Genomic DNA, 16,971 nt, shown 5'->3' on the forward strand with positions numbered 1-16,971 from the left:
AAATTAAGTCTCTCTACATGGCAATTAAGTCTTGCACCATCATGTACAATGTGTCAGACATGTATGTGTGAGTGTATATATACACTTTTGTATATAGGGATCATGTCCTGCACATTTGCTAATAATAAAGTCAGATATGTTAACTTTTTTTTTTTTTTAAACTCAATAAAAGTAGTTTCTTTTGAAAGAAACTTCATTGTTTTTGAAAGTTGGACTAATCTCACTTGCTGGTCTTCAGATTTCACCCATGTCTCAAAATATATAGATGTCCTGTTATTAAAGACTAAGTGATGACAAAGAATCTCAGTATACAAAGCATTTCAATAAAGAAATTTAATCAGTTATTAGGATGGATGCTCAATGAGTTACCAAATTGATATTTTCTTGATCTGATTGGAGTTTTGGAGCATGAAACTTTTAAGATAAATTCAAACACTCAGGAGATGGTCTATTATTTGAACTTAAAGATAAACTTAAAATATACATTAATTATATTTCTATCCCTCCCTTTTATACTCCCCCATCCTCATACATCAAATATATGTTCAAATACAAAGGAAAACTTGAGGCACAATTTATACCAACATTTTTAAATATTAAGATTTAAGGAAAAAAGTATTTGGTTCTATTTTCCTTGAAAATCTTCACTTTGGGTACAAAATAAATGTATTTCATTTAGTACCTTGAAGTAGTCCTACTTTCAATTTTTTATTCATTTCTTGGCATTAATATAAGAAATACAGATAATGGAGCACAATGGCTCTTATTCCTTGGCATTATATAACTAGAACTTTCTTTATGAACATGAACTTTTTGAACAATTTATTTTGTACAAAATGGTTATTAGTAATAACCACTAAGAATTTCATTGTTGGTATAGTGTTGACTTTTTCTTTCCCAAAACAATTCAATTAATAAAACAATCCCCTTTCTTCTATATTCACATTCCAAGATGTAGAATTATCACACCTTTTTGATATATTTCCATTAATTATAAAAATTGCAGTATTTACTTTGTTAACTAGAAACATGGGTGCACAAGACTAAAAAGAGGAAGCAAGTATAACTATAAAAATATATTCAATAGCTTGCAATAAATCAAGACAGGAGAGGTAACTGTTCTAAATTCTAAACTGATACTATTGCAGATTACAATTGGATTACAAGCTTAAAAGATAAAAAAAAAAAAACATAATAGGAGGATTTTTAAAAAAAACATTTGCAGAAAGGATGAAACAGTTCTAACACGCCAGATTCTTCCTAATTAGAGAAATTGGCATTAAAAGTATGAAAGAAAGCTAAAACTCTCATGTACTCACTCTTAAGAAAAATGGAAATTTTTTCCCATAAAATCCAACTCTAAAAAACTCTGGTTCAAGACGTTGTTGGTCCATGATCTTGTCATATAAAGAAGCTTCCATCATCTAAGAAAATACAAGAAAACCTTTAAACACTTTTGCTTGGTCTTTAACACTGGTAATTAGACAGTACTGTTTCCTGAACATCTGAACTTCTTTGTTTAATTTCCAAAAAGATGATTTTCTTGTACGTTTTTGTGTCCTTGGGTGAAACGTATCCCCAAGCTCCACTGAATTATTTCTATTCATTCACAATACAATCATGCAATACATTATTCACAATGAAATATAAGTTAATATGGGATGTCAGAATGAAAACCTTTTGCATTTTAAATCAAACAATACCTATTCACTCAGAATGGTCAAGTGACCAATTTCACAAGTAGTATCCTGGAAATTACTGGTGAGGGAAATGACAGAAAATGGGAGTAGTTTTTCTTTTTCTTTCTTTCTTTTTGGAGGGAGGAGAGTAGGAGGAGTGGAATGGTTCTTTCAGAACAAAAATGAATCCAGGGATTTCTATGAATAATAAATTACACTTGTATGTGATATAGACTTTGATGGTCTGATATACACAACTGTGGGTTTCAGTTTGACAGATGGCTAACTTTTCATTCCTGAGGATGGGAACATTCCTTAGAAACTAGTTTTTGTAGGAACAATTCCTATACAAATGAATCCGATATATTAAGTCCTCTGTGTACAGAAAGCCTTTAAATATAACTTTAATACTATTGAAATCATGAGGCATTACAAAGTGCATATAGTTTCCCATTCATGGTTTTAGCATCACAAAAGTTTTTATAGTACAATTATTGCATGTGGGAGCTTTTTCTCTGTGGATGACAGTTCATGGAGCAGCAAAAGTGACATTCCATGCTCTGGATTTATAAAAATCTTTGCAACTACAGCACCCAAGATATACTATGACCCAATACTGGAACCCTCACTTCAGTTGCAGGGACAAGACCACGAGTCTGAATCTCAAACTCCAAGACCTATCAAAACTAGCATAATATGGACTACATTTAAAAACATATTTTCTGTGGTCAAGAACCACCATTCTACCTCAATAATAAAACTAACAAAAGTTTATTCCTTTTTTATAAGGAAAATATAACCCAGTGTTGATTGGGTTAACTCAATGATTTTTAGTGCTCTCCTTGGCAGATTTTTCTGAGACGTGATGTCAGAGAGAAATGTAGAAATGCCTTGTGAGAGTCTGAATAGCATTTTTTATAAAAGCCAAAAATCTCACTCAGAGAGTAGATTAGGTGTTGAAGATATAACATACAAGAATAGATCATGTGCTAATGATCTCCAACCCCTTCTCTATCCAAGTAATCAAATTGAAGGTCTATTTGTTGTTTCCAATTTCAGTGCACATTTCACAGGAAACAGTCTAAAATTTTTTTTGAACAAGATTTTCATTATTGCAAATGAAAACTAATTGAAAAAGCTGCTCCCTTAACCCCTTGATTAGATTCCACCAAGTGTGTTACCCGCATCTTGCTCAGATTTCTGTAGTCATAATAGCTTTCATACTGCTCTGCAATCTTCCGGCAAAGAATAATGCCATTCTCCCAACACTGTGAACAAAGAGATGACATAGAAACAATTCAGTCATCATGCCATGTAATTTGTACCCCTTAGTTATGATATAGTCCTTTTAAGCATTTTGCTTTGAAAATTCCAAATTGCCTAGATCACAGATTAATTTTTATCACTAGAGTATATTATGCTTGAAGGGGTATGCTTGAGCCAACTGCACCCATATGTTAAATTTTCAATGTGAGCATTTGCACCTTAGAAATTGGAAAAGAGTACAAATCAGGGCTTCATAGTTTTGTTGACAGTCTAGACTTAAGAAAATAATGGAGAAAATGTGAATGATTGAAATTAAACTCATATGTGTCATATGTACTCTTTTTTTTTTTTCCAGAGAGCAAGTTGTTAAACACTTAATAGTATATTACCTCTATGAGAATCAAGAAAAATGGCATGGAAGGGTGGTCTTGAAGTTAGAAAGACTGGGGTCAAATCCTCCTATGCCATATACTTACTACTTGGGCACAGGCTTAATGCCCCAAGCACTTAAGACTATAGTTAAAAAAGAACTGTCAATCTGCAAAAGTGGAGGGAATTTCTATGAAATCATAGGTTAACTATCTTTCTTCCACACATAACCAAATATTTTTTATTAATCTTATTCATATTCCTAAAATATTGACCTTTTCCCACCCTTTCTTGTCTTTGTATGTGTGTGTGTATATGCAGTTTAAAAATCCCAGGTCTGCAAAGTATTAAGAAACATTCATGGCCAGGGAGAAAAAACAGATTAAAGTCTTAGCAGCAGCATTACTAATTTTGAATGCAGAAACAATTTTTTCAGTTGTCATTTCAATTGCATAACCATGTATTCTTGATTAGGATTTCAATGCAATAGCAGCTAGAGAGAGGAGAGGAAATAGGCCCTGGCTGCTATGGGGTGATTACCACTGACCACTGAGGAGCAATTACCCCCTCCTGATGGGGCCATCATGGTTACCCCTTCTTCCTCAATTACCTAAATTGCACGCCAAGATCCCGAGGCATTAACACAATACCCGCCAACTTTTCCTATTTGCTGGCCACAGCACTACATAGATTCTTTGATGTAACACAAACTCCTGGGAATGGCTTAATACAAACAGTCAGAGATAAAGCTGAATTTATGACCAGCAATTAACTCAACAGGTGAGAGACTTGATTGTGTAAGGGCACAGAGGGATTTCTTTTGCTGCTAAAATAGCTGGATATCAAGGCTAAGTTTTAAAAAAGGCAGAATAGGAAAAAAAGCATTTTCCTTACTTCAAATTTTGAGTCAAATTATACTTTTTGACAGAATTATGATATATGGAAAATTGCAGGTCTCTCTTTTCCCCCAGCCCCAAATTAAATACACATAAAGGACCTATCACTGAAAAATCTGAATGCTCAATTAAAACATAAAAACTCCCAGAATAAATGACAGGTTAGAGATCACAGAATAACCTATTTAGGGATCTTAGAGATCATGGAGGCCAACTCCTTCATTTTGCAGATCAGGAGAGAGGTTGAATGAGCTGCCTAAAGTTATAAATAAGGCTGGAACCAGGTCTTAAATCCAGGTCCTATGACAAAGAAATCCTGAACTCTTTATACCATCCCACTCATTCTATATGAACTGAATAAAGGAAAAGAAACACCATGAAATAATATATTAAGACAAATGAGTTGATCAATGATTCTCCATATCAGTTTTGTAATCTGATAGATTAAGCGCTAGAAGGGACTTTATAAATTCTATAATTCAACTCCCTCATTATATCTGAGGTCTACTGGGATTAGTTAACTTTTCCAGTTACAAAGGTTAAGAAAGTAGAGGAGCTGACATTCAGACATATGTCCTCTGGCTCCAAATTCAATGCTTTTTCTATTGCTCATTATAATGTTGCAAAATTACTAATATAAATTAAATTTATTTAACTCTAGTTACAAATTGACAAATACTATAGAATATTTTAAAGATACTCTATTGGACCCTGAGTTAGGAAGATGTAAATTCAAATTTGAATGGGCAGGGAGGGTGGCAAGTCACTTTAATTATGTTTGACTCAGTTTCCTTATCTGTAGTATGAGGATAATAATAGGGCCTACCTTCCAAGATTGTTGTGAATATTGACTAAGACAATAGTAAAGTGCTTTCTTTGCACTGTGTCTGGAACATAGTAACCAGTCACATACACACACACAAATAAATTAGCTATTATTGTTTTTAATCATCATTGTCCTCATTATTACTATTGGGATAGGGTCAGAAATTAAAAACAAACAAACAAACAAAAAAACAACTAACTGAAATGAATTGGTTGTCAAAATTCTCAAAGGCAGAGGGACAGCATAATGAGGACGAAGAGGATTTTGGAGAAGAAAATTGACTAGTGCAATAAAAAAAAAAATCTGACGTGATTTCCATAAAGGAAACTTCCACTTAAGCATATTCCTCTACCAAAGTAGATCAGTGGCTATTCCACAATTGACTGCCTTATAGAATTACCTGGGGCACCAAAGGAAAGAGCCCGAATCATACAATCTGTAATTGTTAAAGATTACATTGAAGCCAGGTCTTCTTGACCCGAGGCTGGCTCTCTCCTAAATCAAAATGTCTTCTAAATCTCCTAAATGAACTTAAGATGCTGTTACTGTTTTTTCCTTTTTTAATTTTCTAATTACTACTTAAAGATGCACAACTGGTCACTGTTACTTACTTTGCCTCTGTCAAAATTCTGAATAATAGTAAGGTGAAGATATTCTTTCCGTTGCCACTCTGTTTGCATGGGGTAGGTTAAAAATTCCCTGAGGGGCCGATCAGACCATTCCAGTAACTCATCATATAATAGGAGAGTATAAGCAGCCTCTGAAAATGAAGGGAAAACACATTCAATAAAATTGTACCTTGAAAGCCACAAGATTGTTTTTTATATGGAGAAATTTCTAGCCAACTTGGAGGAAATGATGATGTTGCCTTTTGTAACATATATCCTCTGGTTTTAGTACCTTATTCTTTTCCTGCTTCCCCAAAGGTTCCCAAACTGAACAAAGGTAGAGACCACAAATGCATAACTGTAATCAAAAGGTTATAATAATTCCTCCTTAAAATTTAAAATAATTTACTTTCTATATTCAATAGAACTGAAAAAATTTTATATCATCATTTCACTCATTTGTTTCCATTTTAGAACTTTTAGATAGAATAATAGTCCTTTGAAGCAGAGAAATAACATTAATATTTAGCATTAACATAATGACTTATATATTACATATAATGCCATAATGCTAGTAATAGATTTTCAGAGTATTATCTCATTTCTATCCCCCCAAATCTGTGAAGTCATGATTATCTTCATTTTACAAATGATAAAACTTATAGAGAAGTTAAGTGATTTGCCCAAAGTCATAGTTTCTGAAATGAGACTCAAAGATTTAGACTATCTCTATCCCAAGTCTATCAATCTATCTACTATGCTATATGCTATATAGCATACAGTATTGATGTAGCTCATTTGTTTTTTTTTAGTTAATCATGTTTGACTCTTTAAGACCCTATTTGAAGATTTTTTGGGCAGAGACATTGAAGCGTTTTGCTATTTCCTTCTTCAGATCATTTTACAGATGAGAACATTGAGACCAATAAGTTTAAGTGACTTGCCCAGAGTCACATAGCTAATCAATAACTGAGGCAACATTTAAACTCAAGTCCTGACTCCAAGGTTGATGCTTCTACCTGCTGTGCCACTCAGCTGCTCCAAAGTAACTTATAAGGATAGTGTTTTCTCTTAATACTGGCTTTCTTTAAGGAATCTATATGAAACTCAAATTGTTATATGTTATTTATATGCAGTCCTAGAACTATGGATTCATCTGAAAAACAAACAACAATAAAGGTATATTTCTCTCCCTAACATTGTAAAAATGCTGTAATTCTAAATTTAATATTTTTTCAGATTATCCTTATCTTTATGATATTGGTTTGTTTTTAATATTCCATTCTACCTTCTATCATGAAATGATTTCTATACACGTGTGTGTATGTGTGTGTGTGTGTAAAACTACAATTCTTTGTATCTTCACATAATTCTCATGTCTTAGAACTTTTTAGCTATATCAATTTTCTTTTCTCTTAAAAAGCAGTAACTCATAGCTTTATGATGTTTTGAGGTATGTAAAGTACTTTTCTTATAATATCTTGAGAGATAGGCAATTAATTCTCAGAACTGTTGTGAGTGTCAATAAAATAATATTTGTAAAGTACTTAGCAGAATGTGTGACACATAGTAGGGATTAAAAAAATACTTGTTCCTGCTTGACTTGCCTGTGGTCACACAGCTGGTAAAGGTCAGAATCTGGATGGCAACCCAGATTTTCTGAAACCGTGTCTCCTGATTTCTACTATACTATCCTGCCTTTCTAGCATATTGTTTTTTCCCTATCTTCTGGATTATATACAAAACTGGTTATCTAATTTAGTTTCCATCTATCTTCACCTAATTGAATGTATGCCAGGAGTACTTAAAAGGGAGAAAAAAGCCAACAAAAACCTGAAGAGGCAAAAAATAATCCTACTTTTTATTAGAACATTTAAGGGTAGAACAGAGGATAAGACAGAGTCTTAGTGGTGATTTAATTCTTTGAAATGTAGAAGTGATCAGGGTGAACTGAAATTCAGCTTTTGACGCTGACTCATAAGGAAGAATTAATTTCTTTACCTAAGAATGATCAAATGTCCTCAAGAACAAACTTTTAGTTGAATAAACCCCCAAAATTATATTGAGGCAGAAAATGGGAGATAATGGAAATTGATTCATGTGGATGTAGAGGAAACTAATTTTTCTGGCTTCACCTAGACATCTGACAAAATCTTCCATATTATCTTTTCAGAGAAGATGGAAAGATATAGGTTAGATGACAGGACACTTGGGGAGATTCATAACTGTTATAATAACTAGAGCCAAAAAGTAGTGATTCAATAGACTGAAGTCAACTGGCTGGAAAGTGTCTAGTGACTCCCATTAGAGATCTGTGGTTCACCTTGTGCTAGTCTCCTTTTTACCATTTACTCAGTAAAGACAAAAGTGACATGGTTATCACCATTACATATATGACACCAAGTTAGAACCATATCTTTGCTGATAAAGTCTAAATTTAAAAAATGACAAGTAAGATCAAAGGTCTAAATGAGATAAAACTGTATGCCTATAAAAGTAAAACTCTTGGGTTAAAGCAATTAATTGCATAGGATGAGAGAGATTGGAATAGACAATGTTTCATGCAAAACTGAAGTAAGGTTTTAATGAACTTTAATATGAGCCAACAGCATATATCTGAGAAAGTGGATGCAATGTTAAGCTATATTAAAAGAGGCAACGTTTCCTATTCTCTCCCAGGACAATCTGATCTGATCTGCCTTAGACCAGCAAAGATGTGAGCACAGTATCTAGAGTAGAACATTCAATTTGGAATACATTTCAGGAGCGAACACTGACAGAGAATGGTAAGAAGCCTGTCATAAGTATGTAGTAGGTTTAAAGAGCTGGGGATGCTTAGCCTGGAGAAGAGAGGTCTGAAGGAGACATGATAGCTATCTTTAAGGCATCTAAAGGCTTTCTAGAAGAAGAGGAGGGGTGCAGTTAGATGGCACAGCGGATAGAGCATCAGCCCAGAATTTAGAAGGACCTGAGTTCAAAGGCAGCCTCAGATATGTAATGCTTTTTAGCTGTGTGACTGGGTAAATCATTTAATCCCAATTGTCTCAACACGCACACACACATACAAAAAGAAGAGGGATTCGGTTTTTCTCTGCTTGACTGCACAGAAGAGGATTAATAGAAATAGATTTTTGTCCATTAGCTAAGCATCTATTGGGCATTTACTACATGCTAGACAATTTGTTATGTGCCAAGGACACAAAAAGGGGAGGAAAAATGCAGTTCCTTCTCTCAAAACATAACCATTCTAATAAGGGAATGTAAATGCATCTAGGAAGATGCAAGATATTTTTGTGGTTTAGTCATTTCAATCATGTTTGCCTCTTTGTGACCCCATTTGGGGTTTTCTTGACAGAGGTACTAAAGTAGTTTGCCATTTCCTTCTCCAACTCATTTCACAGATGAGAAAACTGAGGTAAATTGGGTTAAGTGACTTGCCCAGGGTCACACAGCTAGTAAGTGTCTGATGATGAATTTGGAACTTGGGAAGATGACTCTTAAATGACACTGTATCTGGTGCTCTATCTGCCAAGTCACTCTGCTGTCCCAGAAGCAAGATTTTTTTTAATGTGTGTTTATGTGTATTTATACATACATATATATGTATACACACACGTATAAATATACGCATATATACACACACATGGGGAGGAAATGAAGGGGGAAAGAGAAAAGGAGACAGAGAAGGAGAGTTTATATTAAGATTATTTAAAAGGATTTAATTAAAAGAATTTATATTAAGATCATGAGTATCTGAGAACAGGAGGGAAAAGGAAGGAAAGGGAAGGAGACAGACTAGACTGCAAAAGATGGGATTTGAGTTGAGTTGTGAAGGAAGTCAAAGGGGAAGGCAAGAAAGCAGAGTACTGCAGGTACGGAGGGTATCAAGTGCCCAGCACACAAGGATAGGTGGCAGAGAGGAAATGTAGATTTAGTATAAAGTAATTCTTAACTATTAGAGCTGCCTCTAAAGGGAAGCAGACTATCTCATTAGGTATCATCACTGGAGGGCTTAAAGTGATGACCATTGGTTTGAGCCTTTTTGATTAGATATGAAATGGGCTGGATAATTGTCTCAGATTCTGTGCAATCCTGGGAGCATTCAGTGATACTATCCAGGCTGTATCAGTTAGGGGAATAGCTCCGGATAACAAGGAGAGCAACCCGTGGGGTCCTCATGCTCTGGCCAGCACAGAATTATATAAACCTCCCAAATGTGATAAGGAACAAAGAGATGAGAGTGAAGTTAGAATGAAAGGAACTCATCACAAAAGGCAGAAAAAAAGTTTTATCCTATTTAAACACAACTCTCCTTCCCTCCCCATAAAATACTTTTTTAAAATTAGTTTACTTTCCCCATGGATACTAAAGAATCAGGACATGAATTACAACACATGTTAAAGAATGAAGAATAAAATATTTGAAAAAATAGCCTGTTCCTTGAGGAATATGAAAATCATAAGTGCAAATTGGGAAAACATATTTAAGGAAAAGACTAATCTCTTTCTAGAATAGAAAGAGACATATGTAGGCTTCCTTCATGAGAAGAGCAAAATGTCTCTCTCTATCACTTAAGTTTTCATTTTCCTTCCACAACCTTTAAAAAATAAAGATATGCACACATACATAAATTGGTGCTTTATTGATTAAATAATTCCCAAATTCGAATAGTTCCCAACTAATGAATTATTTGCAAAAATATCATGTAAATTAGATGTTTGGATCTCAATTGGTATACAATGTTGTATAATAGAAATTATATTTCCAGGACAGCTCACAAAGCTAATTTAAGCGATGTATATCAGTATACCATTAGAACCTACCATAAAAACCACAATTCAACAATTCTGCAAGCATTCATCAATTGTCTATTATATGCAAGATTGTCTGATAAATGCTAGGTATACTAAGATTTTAAAATGGCAGTCTTTGTCCTTAAGGGCACTAGGTAATTTTCAAAGAAATATATGTTCCAATAATTGTATAAATATATATGCATATATTGGATTTAACATATATTGGACTACTTGCCATCTAAGGGAGAGTGTGGGAGAAGGGAGGAAAAATTAGAACACAAAGTTTTCTAAGGGCTAATGTTAAAGAATTGTTCATGCATGTTTTGAAAAATAAAAAGCTTTAATAAAAAATAAAATAAAAAGCACTGGAGGAAAAAAAAATGTGTTTAGAGTTCCAAATAGACCCAGAAATTCCAACAGAGACTGGTAGGAGGAGGTGGGTGAAATTCAGAGAGGAAAACTCTAGCAGAGTGGAGGGATGAGATTGCTCAGTTTCCTGCTGGTATAAATGCTAAGAAACACTTTAAAGGTACCTTCTGGTCCTGTGATGGTAGAATATACTTGGCCCTAGATCACCAGGTATCACTTGCCATTACTGCTTAAGAACACCAAAAACCTTAGCTCTCTTCAACACACAGAGTCCAAGAAGATGGGGTCTAAAGTAGACAGAAAGGCCCTTTTCCATCATTTGAGCCCAGTCTCTCTTGAAAACTGTAAGCTTCCTTCATCCAATAACAACTATAGTAGTTATATTATAGCAGATAGTACTAACTCTAACTTGAGTCAATGAACAAAACAAAACGGACCCAGGTTTCTGTAAATATTGAATTCACTTTTAGACTCCATGGAGGGGCCTCAGACATAAAACCCCTTACTGATGGGACTCCAGAATCACAGTCAGGACACCAGCCCTGAATGGGAGCCAAATACACGGAGTATGTACACTGGACCTCCTGGGTGTACGCTTTGCCTCTCACTTTAGGATGAAGTAAAGGAATTGGTACCAAATGTGACTGCCAGGGGGATGGGGAGGAGAGGAGTCCCAACCACCAGATACTTACCATCCAAGATGCTTACGCTAATTTCTCTGCTGCTTTAGCTCCCCACAATAGATGCTGCCCTTCATCATTATAGGACTTAAGGGTAGGAAGTCAACTTTTCTAATCCTATAACTAACCAATTTCCAACTCTTCCTTTCCTATTTCAATCATTATTTGCCCAGCCAAGCCTCCCTCTATGTGGTAAACTTCCCTTCTCTCTTACCTCTATCTAGCTCAGACCTATTCCTTCTTTTTATTCCTTGTTGCTATTCTTCTCAATCTGTCTTAAATTACATGCTCTGGATCTTTCCCCCTCTATGGCAAAACTTCTATTTATTCTAGATTTATTCCTCTTAATTCTTTCCTTTTTCTTACACACATGGCAAACTTGATTCTCTTCCAGAGATAGTTTATCTCCTGCCACCCCTTCAGAATAGGGTGTTGCTTCTCATAAAACTCCAACCCACTTGTCAAGGAACTGGAGTCAGTATACTCCTGGCTACTCATTGCTCCTTCCAGGCCTTTTCTCTATCATTCTCACTCAATAGCATCTCCTCTATTGAGGTTGACTCCATTTTTCTGTATCAACCGTCAAGGCCCCTGTTGCTAGAAACTCCCAGTTTCCAAGAGCATCTTCCCCTTTCTAACAGAGTTTAGCACATAGCTCAAAATCTTTCTTTCTGCCCCAACCCCTGACCTTGAACTTGACATGTTGATGTTTCCTAGAACACTGAGGCCTCTCAGTAAATCAACTTACATTTCACTTTAGTCATCCAAAGACTTTAAATAAATTCCACTTCCACGATCTTAAATTATTTTCCTTTATGATTATAAATGCTTGTCCTTCCATCTTTCTAACTTATTCCCCCTAAATCTATTATTCATCTTTCCTCATTTCAAAATCTTTTGTCCTTCTACCTCTCTCTTTTACCCCTTAATTTCTTCCTTCTGTGATCTCATTATCTTTTCTTGTACAGGTTTTATCTAATTTGGACTCATAGTCTTCCCTTTACAGTCTTGTCTTTAGAGTTTAACAATTCAACCATTTTTATCTTTCTCTCTCCACCCCATTTCCCTTTTTTTTAAAAAACAGATCTCATACCCTGCAAATCCTCAAGCTTGTGTTATCTCTGTGATCCAACTCTCTGATAATGCTCTCATGCTTCTGGTAGAAGGTATATCAAACTAGAGGCTCAATCCACTACAATTTCACATTAATTAATTTTAACTGGGCATATAGTTTCATTATATTCCTTTTATTGATTAATTCCCTCTCATGTTCTCTGAAATGAAATCCAAACCTTTTCTTCTTTTCTCAAGTTTGTTCCAGCAATCCATCTTCCTCCTTCTCAATCTCCTATTTTACTGAGAAAAATCAAGAATGGCCCCAGCAACTTGTCCCATTTGGTCTCTCCCTGATGCCCAGAGTCTAACACAGTTCCTAGACTTTTAAAAAATGTTTTTTGATTTGTTAATTGATCTACAGATTTATTTCCTGATATCTTTCAATGGGCCCAATTCTCCTCATTTAAAAATATCCATTACTTAGGGCAACTAGGTGGTGCAGTGGATAAAATACCAGCCCTGAAGTCAGGAGACCTGAATTCAAATCTTTATGTATAATCTCAGCTGGGCTTTTACTAGTTGACAGCCCTATTCAAAACTGATTGATTCCCTGTCTCATTCTCCATAGTGACTGTTTTGTACCTTTGCCCCTCTCCTCCCACCCAACATAGCAGCAAATGACCTAGGTTCCTGCCTCCTCAGACACTTAACATTTCCTAACTGTGTGACCCTGGGCAAGTCACTTGACCCCAATTGCCTCAACAACAAATATATATACATATATATGTATGAAATACCAAGTGATGGATATATATAATAACAAATAATAGAATATATATATATATATATAATTGATATTATCACACAAATAGCCCTCCATTATTATCCTAGCTCTCTTTTAGAAGTCACTTACACTTGCTGCTTTTAATTCTTCACCTTTCACTCATATCACAACCACCTAGTTTTAGATTTAGCACTCAACTGAGACTGCTCCTTCCAAGGTTACTAACAATCTCTTAACTGATAAAACCAATGTTTTTTTTTTCAGTTCCCATCCTACTTGACTTCCCCCATGTTCCACCATCTTTCATTTCCCCCACAGCTTAGATTCTGTTTCCTTTTTCTCCTTTATTTTCTGACTTCCTCCTTGGTCATTTTGCTCTGACCTCCTATACCACGACTATGTATGTTTTTCAAGGCTTGATTTTAGTCTCTCTCCTCTGCTGTTTTCATTTGTTCCCATAGATTCAAGTACCATAATAATAGAGCTTGTTCCAAAATGTACTTCTAATATTTCTTCTAGACTCTTGTACTATACTTCAGTGCAGTAGGAGGCAGGAACCTAGGTCATTTGCTATGTTGGGTGGGAGGAGAGGGGCAAAGGTACAAAACAGTCACTATGGAGAATGAGACAGGGAATCAATCAATTTTGAATAGGGCTGTCAACTAGTAAAAGCCCACCTGAGATTATACATAAATTTACAGAGGTTTGGCAGCATGTTTTTTTTGGCTTTTCTAGGGAAATTTAATGGCCTGAGAAAGGCAAAAAAAAAAAATCATTTGGAAAGGATTATTTTGGGGTGAGTAATGGCAGTTTGGGAATGGCAAAAGGTCAAAAAAGGCAAGGGATTTTAGGATAGCTGGTAGTAAATCAATGACATGGTTAACCACAGATACAGTCAAGAGTTGCTTTTGAGGCAAGTGAAATTAAGAGTACAGAGATAATTAGGGGAATAGGAAAGAAACCAGGAATGGGGGAAATGGCAAGAATGAGAGCAGGACCTCAGAAATAATGATTTTGGGAGATAGTATGAATGACCATGTTTGTATGTGTCTGAATTAGGGTACATGAGGAGGCTGCTGGAGTTGAGAAAATAGACAATTTGTGAGATTCAGCAGCCCATCCATCAAAACAGTTTCTGAGTGGTAGGCCATGCTTAGGTCTAGATGTACCGTAATGGAGGAAGAAAACCCCATGGAATAGCTAGGACTTTATGCCACGTGGGAATAAGAGCAGTAGCCTCTGACAGGGATGCTGTTAAAAGAATAAAAGTGGCTTTATTTTATCCCAGTGGATTGCACTGATGAGATGGCTGACCCCTGACATCCTCCTAAGAAAAAAGCCCAGAGTGAAGGTGGTACCTTCTCACTCCTGGAGGTCTAGATCTGCTGTTTATCAGAGATAACCCCTGGGGAAAAGAAGGACTACCAGATGCTTATCCAGAACTATCAACATATATCTTTGCCCTTTGTTTGACAACTTCATCCTTACAAGCTAAGTAAACCTCTTCTGTTTCTTGCTTGCATCTTGTCAATCACTTCTACCAATCCAAAGTTTAGGATGACTGTCAGAAGTACTTTTTTATTTTTAAACAAAAGGGCATTTCAACTAGATATGAGGTCCCAGAATGGAATCATGAAGACTATCGAAGCTGAAAAAAAAATGTGCATTTGCTTATTTGAAATCAAGAGCATCAATGAAATATAAAACCAAATCTACTAATTTTTGCTAAAAGCAGTAAGCTGAAATATTGTGAATAAAAGCAACAATTTCAGAAAGATAAAGAGTGTCTTCATGCTTTTAAAAACTGCAAAATAGCCATACTCATAGTTGCCAGGAACCCATATCATACTGTTAATGTGAATCAATGTTTACTGGGTCATGCATTGCATTTACTGGGATTTATAATCTCCAAGTAGCCATGTTACTCTGAAATCCCAAATCCTGACTTTGTATTAAGAAAATGAATATAGTTGCATGATTTTACAGGTATAACCAAAATCACATTACTTGCCTTCTTGAGGGATAGGGGAAGAGTAGGGTAGAGGGAAGAAATTTAGAACTTAATTTTTAAAAATGAACGTTAATTCTTTTTACAAGTAACTAGTAATATAAAATATAAAAATATATTTTAAAAATGAAAGTGAACATAGTATATGTCATCTTTAACATAACAATTTCTAAAACTTTCCCCAATTCCCAAATGGAAAAGTTACCTGTGAAATTTTGTGCTTTCAGATGCAGATCGTAGAGTTTATGAATGTAGCGTATATACATCTCTTCCTTGTTCAACTCAGTTTTGTAAAAGTTCTGTAGCAAAAGTATAAGCATAGAAAGCTGTGTTAAGGTAAAAAAATTATCATCCTAGTACTCTTCTGCAGTTGTTTGATGAAATATAAAAACTGATTCCTTTAAAAATCTATTTTACAAAAGAAAATCTTGAACTGTACCAGGAAAGTTTTAAGGGGGGAAAAGAAGTGGCACCAACCATTTATTAGTCACTAAGCTGAATCATTTTAAATATTATTGCTTAAATTTCTCTTTATTACATTTTTTGGTATGCATTTTTGGGGGGTAAGAGGGATATCTAGACCAATGATCTTATCAGTGGAGAATTCCCAATATGGAAATTCACTAAAGTAATGCTGATTATCAACTTACCTATAAATTATAATCATAATTATAACTAGACTGCTTAGAGGGATCGAGTGTCTTCCCCATTTATTTAAGGCAGGGCTTAAAACTGGATCTTTCTGACTTTGGCCCTTTATCCCCAAACCATGCTGCATTTTAAACTATCAATGAATAATCAATATACAGAGAACAAGATACTTCCTGACTCCAATCTGTCACTCATACCTGAAATGCTCTAATCAATTCATCTCTATATCTTGGGTTCTGTGGCTTCCTTCAAGACTTAGCTCAAATCCCACCTTTTTTAGAAGATCTTTCCTGGCATACTTCCCCTGTCCAGTGTTCTCTTCCTTCTGAGATTACCTCCCATTTACTTAGTATATCTCTTGCATGTATATATTTGTTTGCATATTGTCTCTCACACTGGAATATTAATTTCTTGAGGAATAAGGCTGTGGTTTTGCATTTCTTTGTATCCCTAGAGCTTAGCATAGGGCCTGACATAGGGTAAGCTCTTAAGAATTATTTATTGACTCAATAGTTAGAAATAACCAAGATTGTAATAGATACAACATAATGGTTGTTGATTTATGGTTTTTTCACACTAAAATGCTTTATAAAATGATATTCATTTCATTGGAGAAGGAAATGGTAAACCATTCCAGTACTTTTGTCAAGAAAACTCTATGGACAGTATGGTCCATAGAATCATGAAGAATTGGACATGACTGAACAACAATGTATTTTTTAAAATGAATTTTATTAATGCATGTTATTTTGCAGAATGATCATGCATTCAATAGTATCCTTAAATTTGAGATTTCTTTAAAAGAGTTATCTAAAAAATAAAAAATGATATTGCTAGACAAAATATGAACCCTGTAATGTTTTCTGAAAAACCGTGTGGTGGAGGACAGATGGAAGAGACCATTTTATGATGAATAAGCACCTACTCTATGTACTAATGACAGATGCTAAGTATTTTGGGTTTATATTTAAAACACTTGTCCT

General features: G+C 35.0%; 1 protein-coding gene across 7 annotated transcripts in view; it reads right to left on the reverse strand.

Annotated features, from left to right (window-relative positions):
* Positions 1 to 16,971, reverse strand: part of DOCK4 (dedicator of cytokinesis 4) — a 500,144-nt gene that overhangs the window by 29,661 nt on the left and 453,512 nt on the right. For all 7 annotated transcript variants that reach the window (XM_031938825.1, XM_031938828.1, XM_031938827.1 and 4 more), the window contains 4 exons: positions 15,543 to 15,636; positions 5,648 to 5,796; positions 2,861 to 2,947; positions 1,320 to 1,424 (listed from right to left, as the gene is read on the reverse strand). In XM_031938825.1, coding sequence (XP_031794685.1) covers positions 1,320 to 1,424; positions 2,861 to 2,947; positions 5,648 to 5,796; positions 15,543 to 15,636 — 435 coding nt within the window. The remainder of the gene's footprint in view (positions 1 to 1,319; positions 1,425 to 2,860; positions 2,948 to 5,647; positions 5,797 to 15,542; positions 15,637 to 16,971) is intronic.

This window comes from Sarcophilus harrisii, chromosome 5, assembly GCF_902635505.1.
Source record: "Sarcophilus harrisii chromosome 5, mSarHar1.11, whole genome shotgun sequence".
Classification (NCBI taxonomy): domain Eukaryota; kingdom Metazoa; phylum Chordata; class Mammalia; order Dasyuromorphia; family Dasyuridae; genus Sarcophilus; species Sarcophilus harrisii.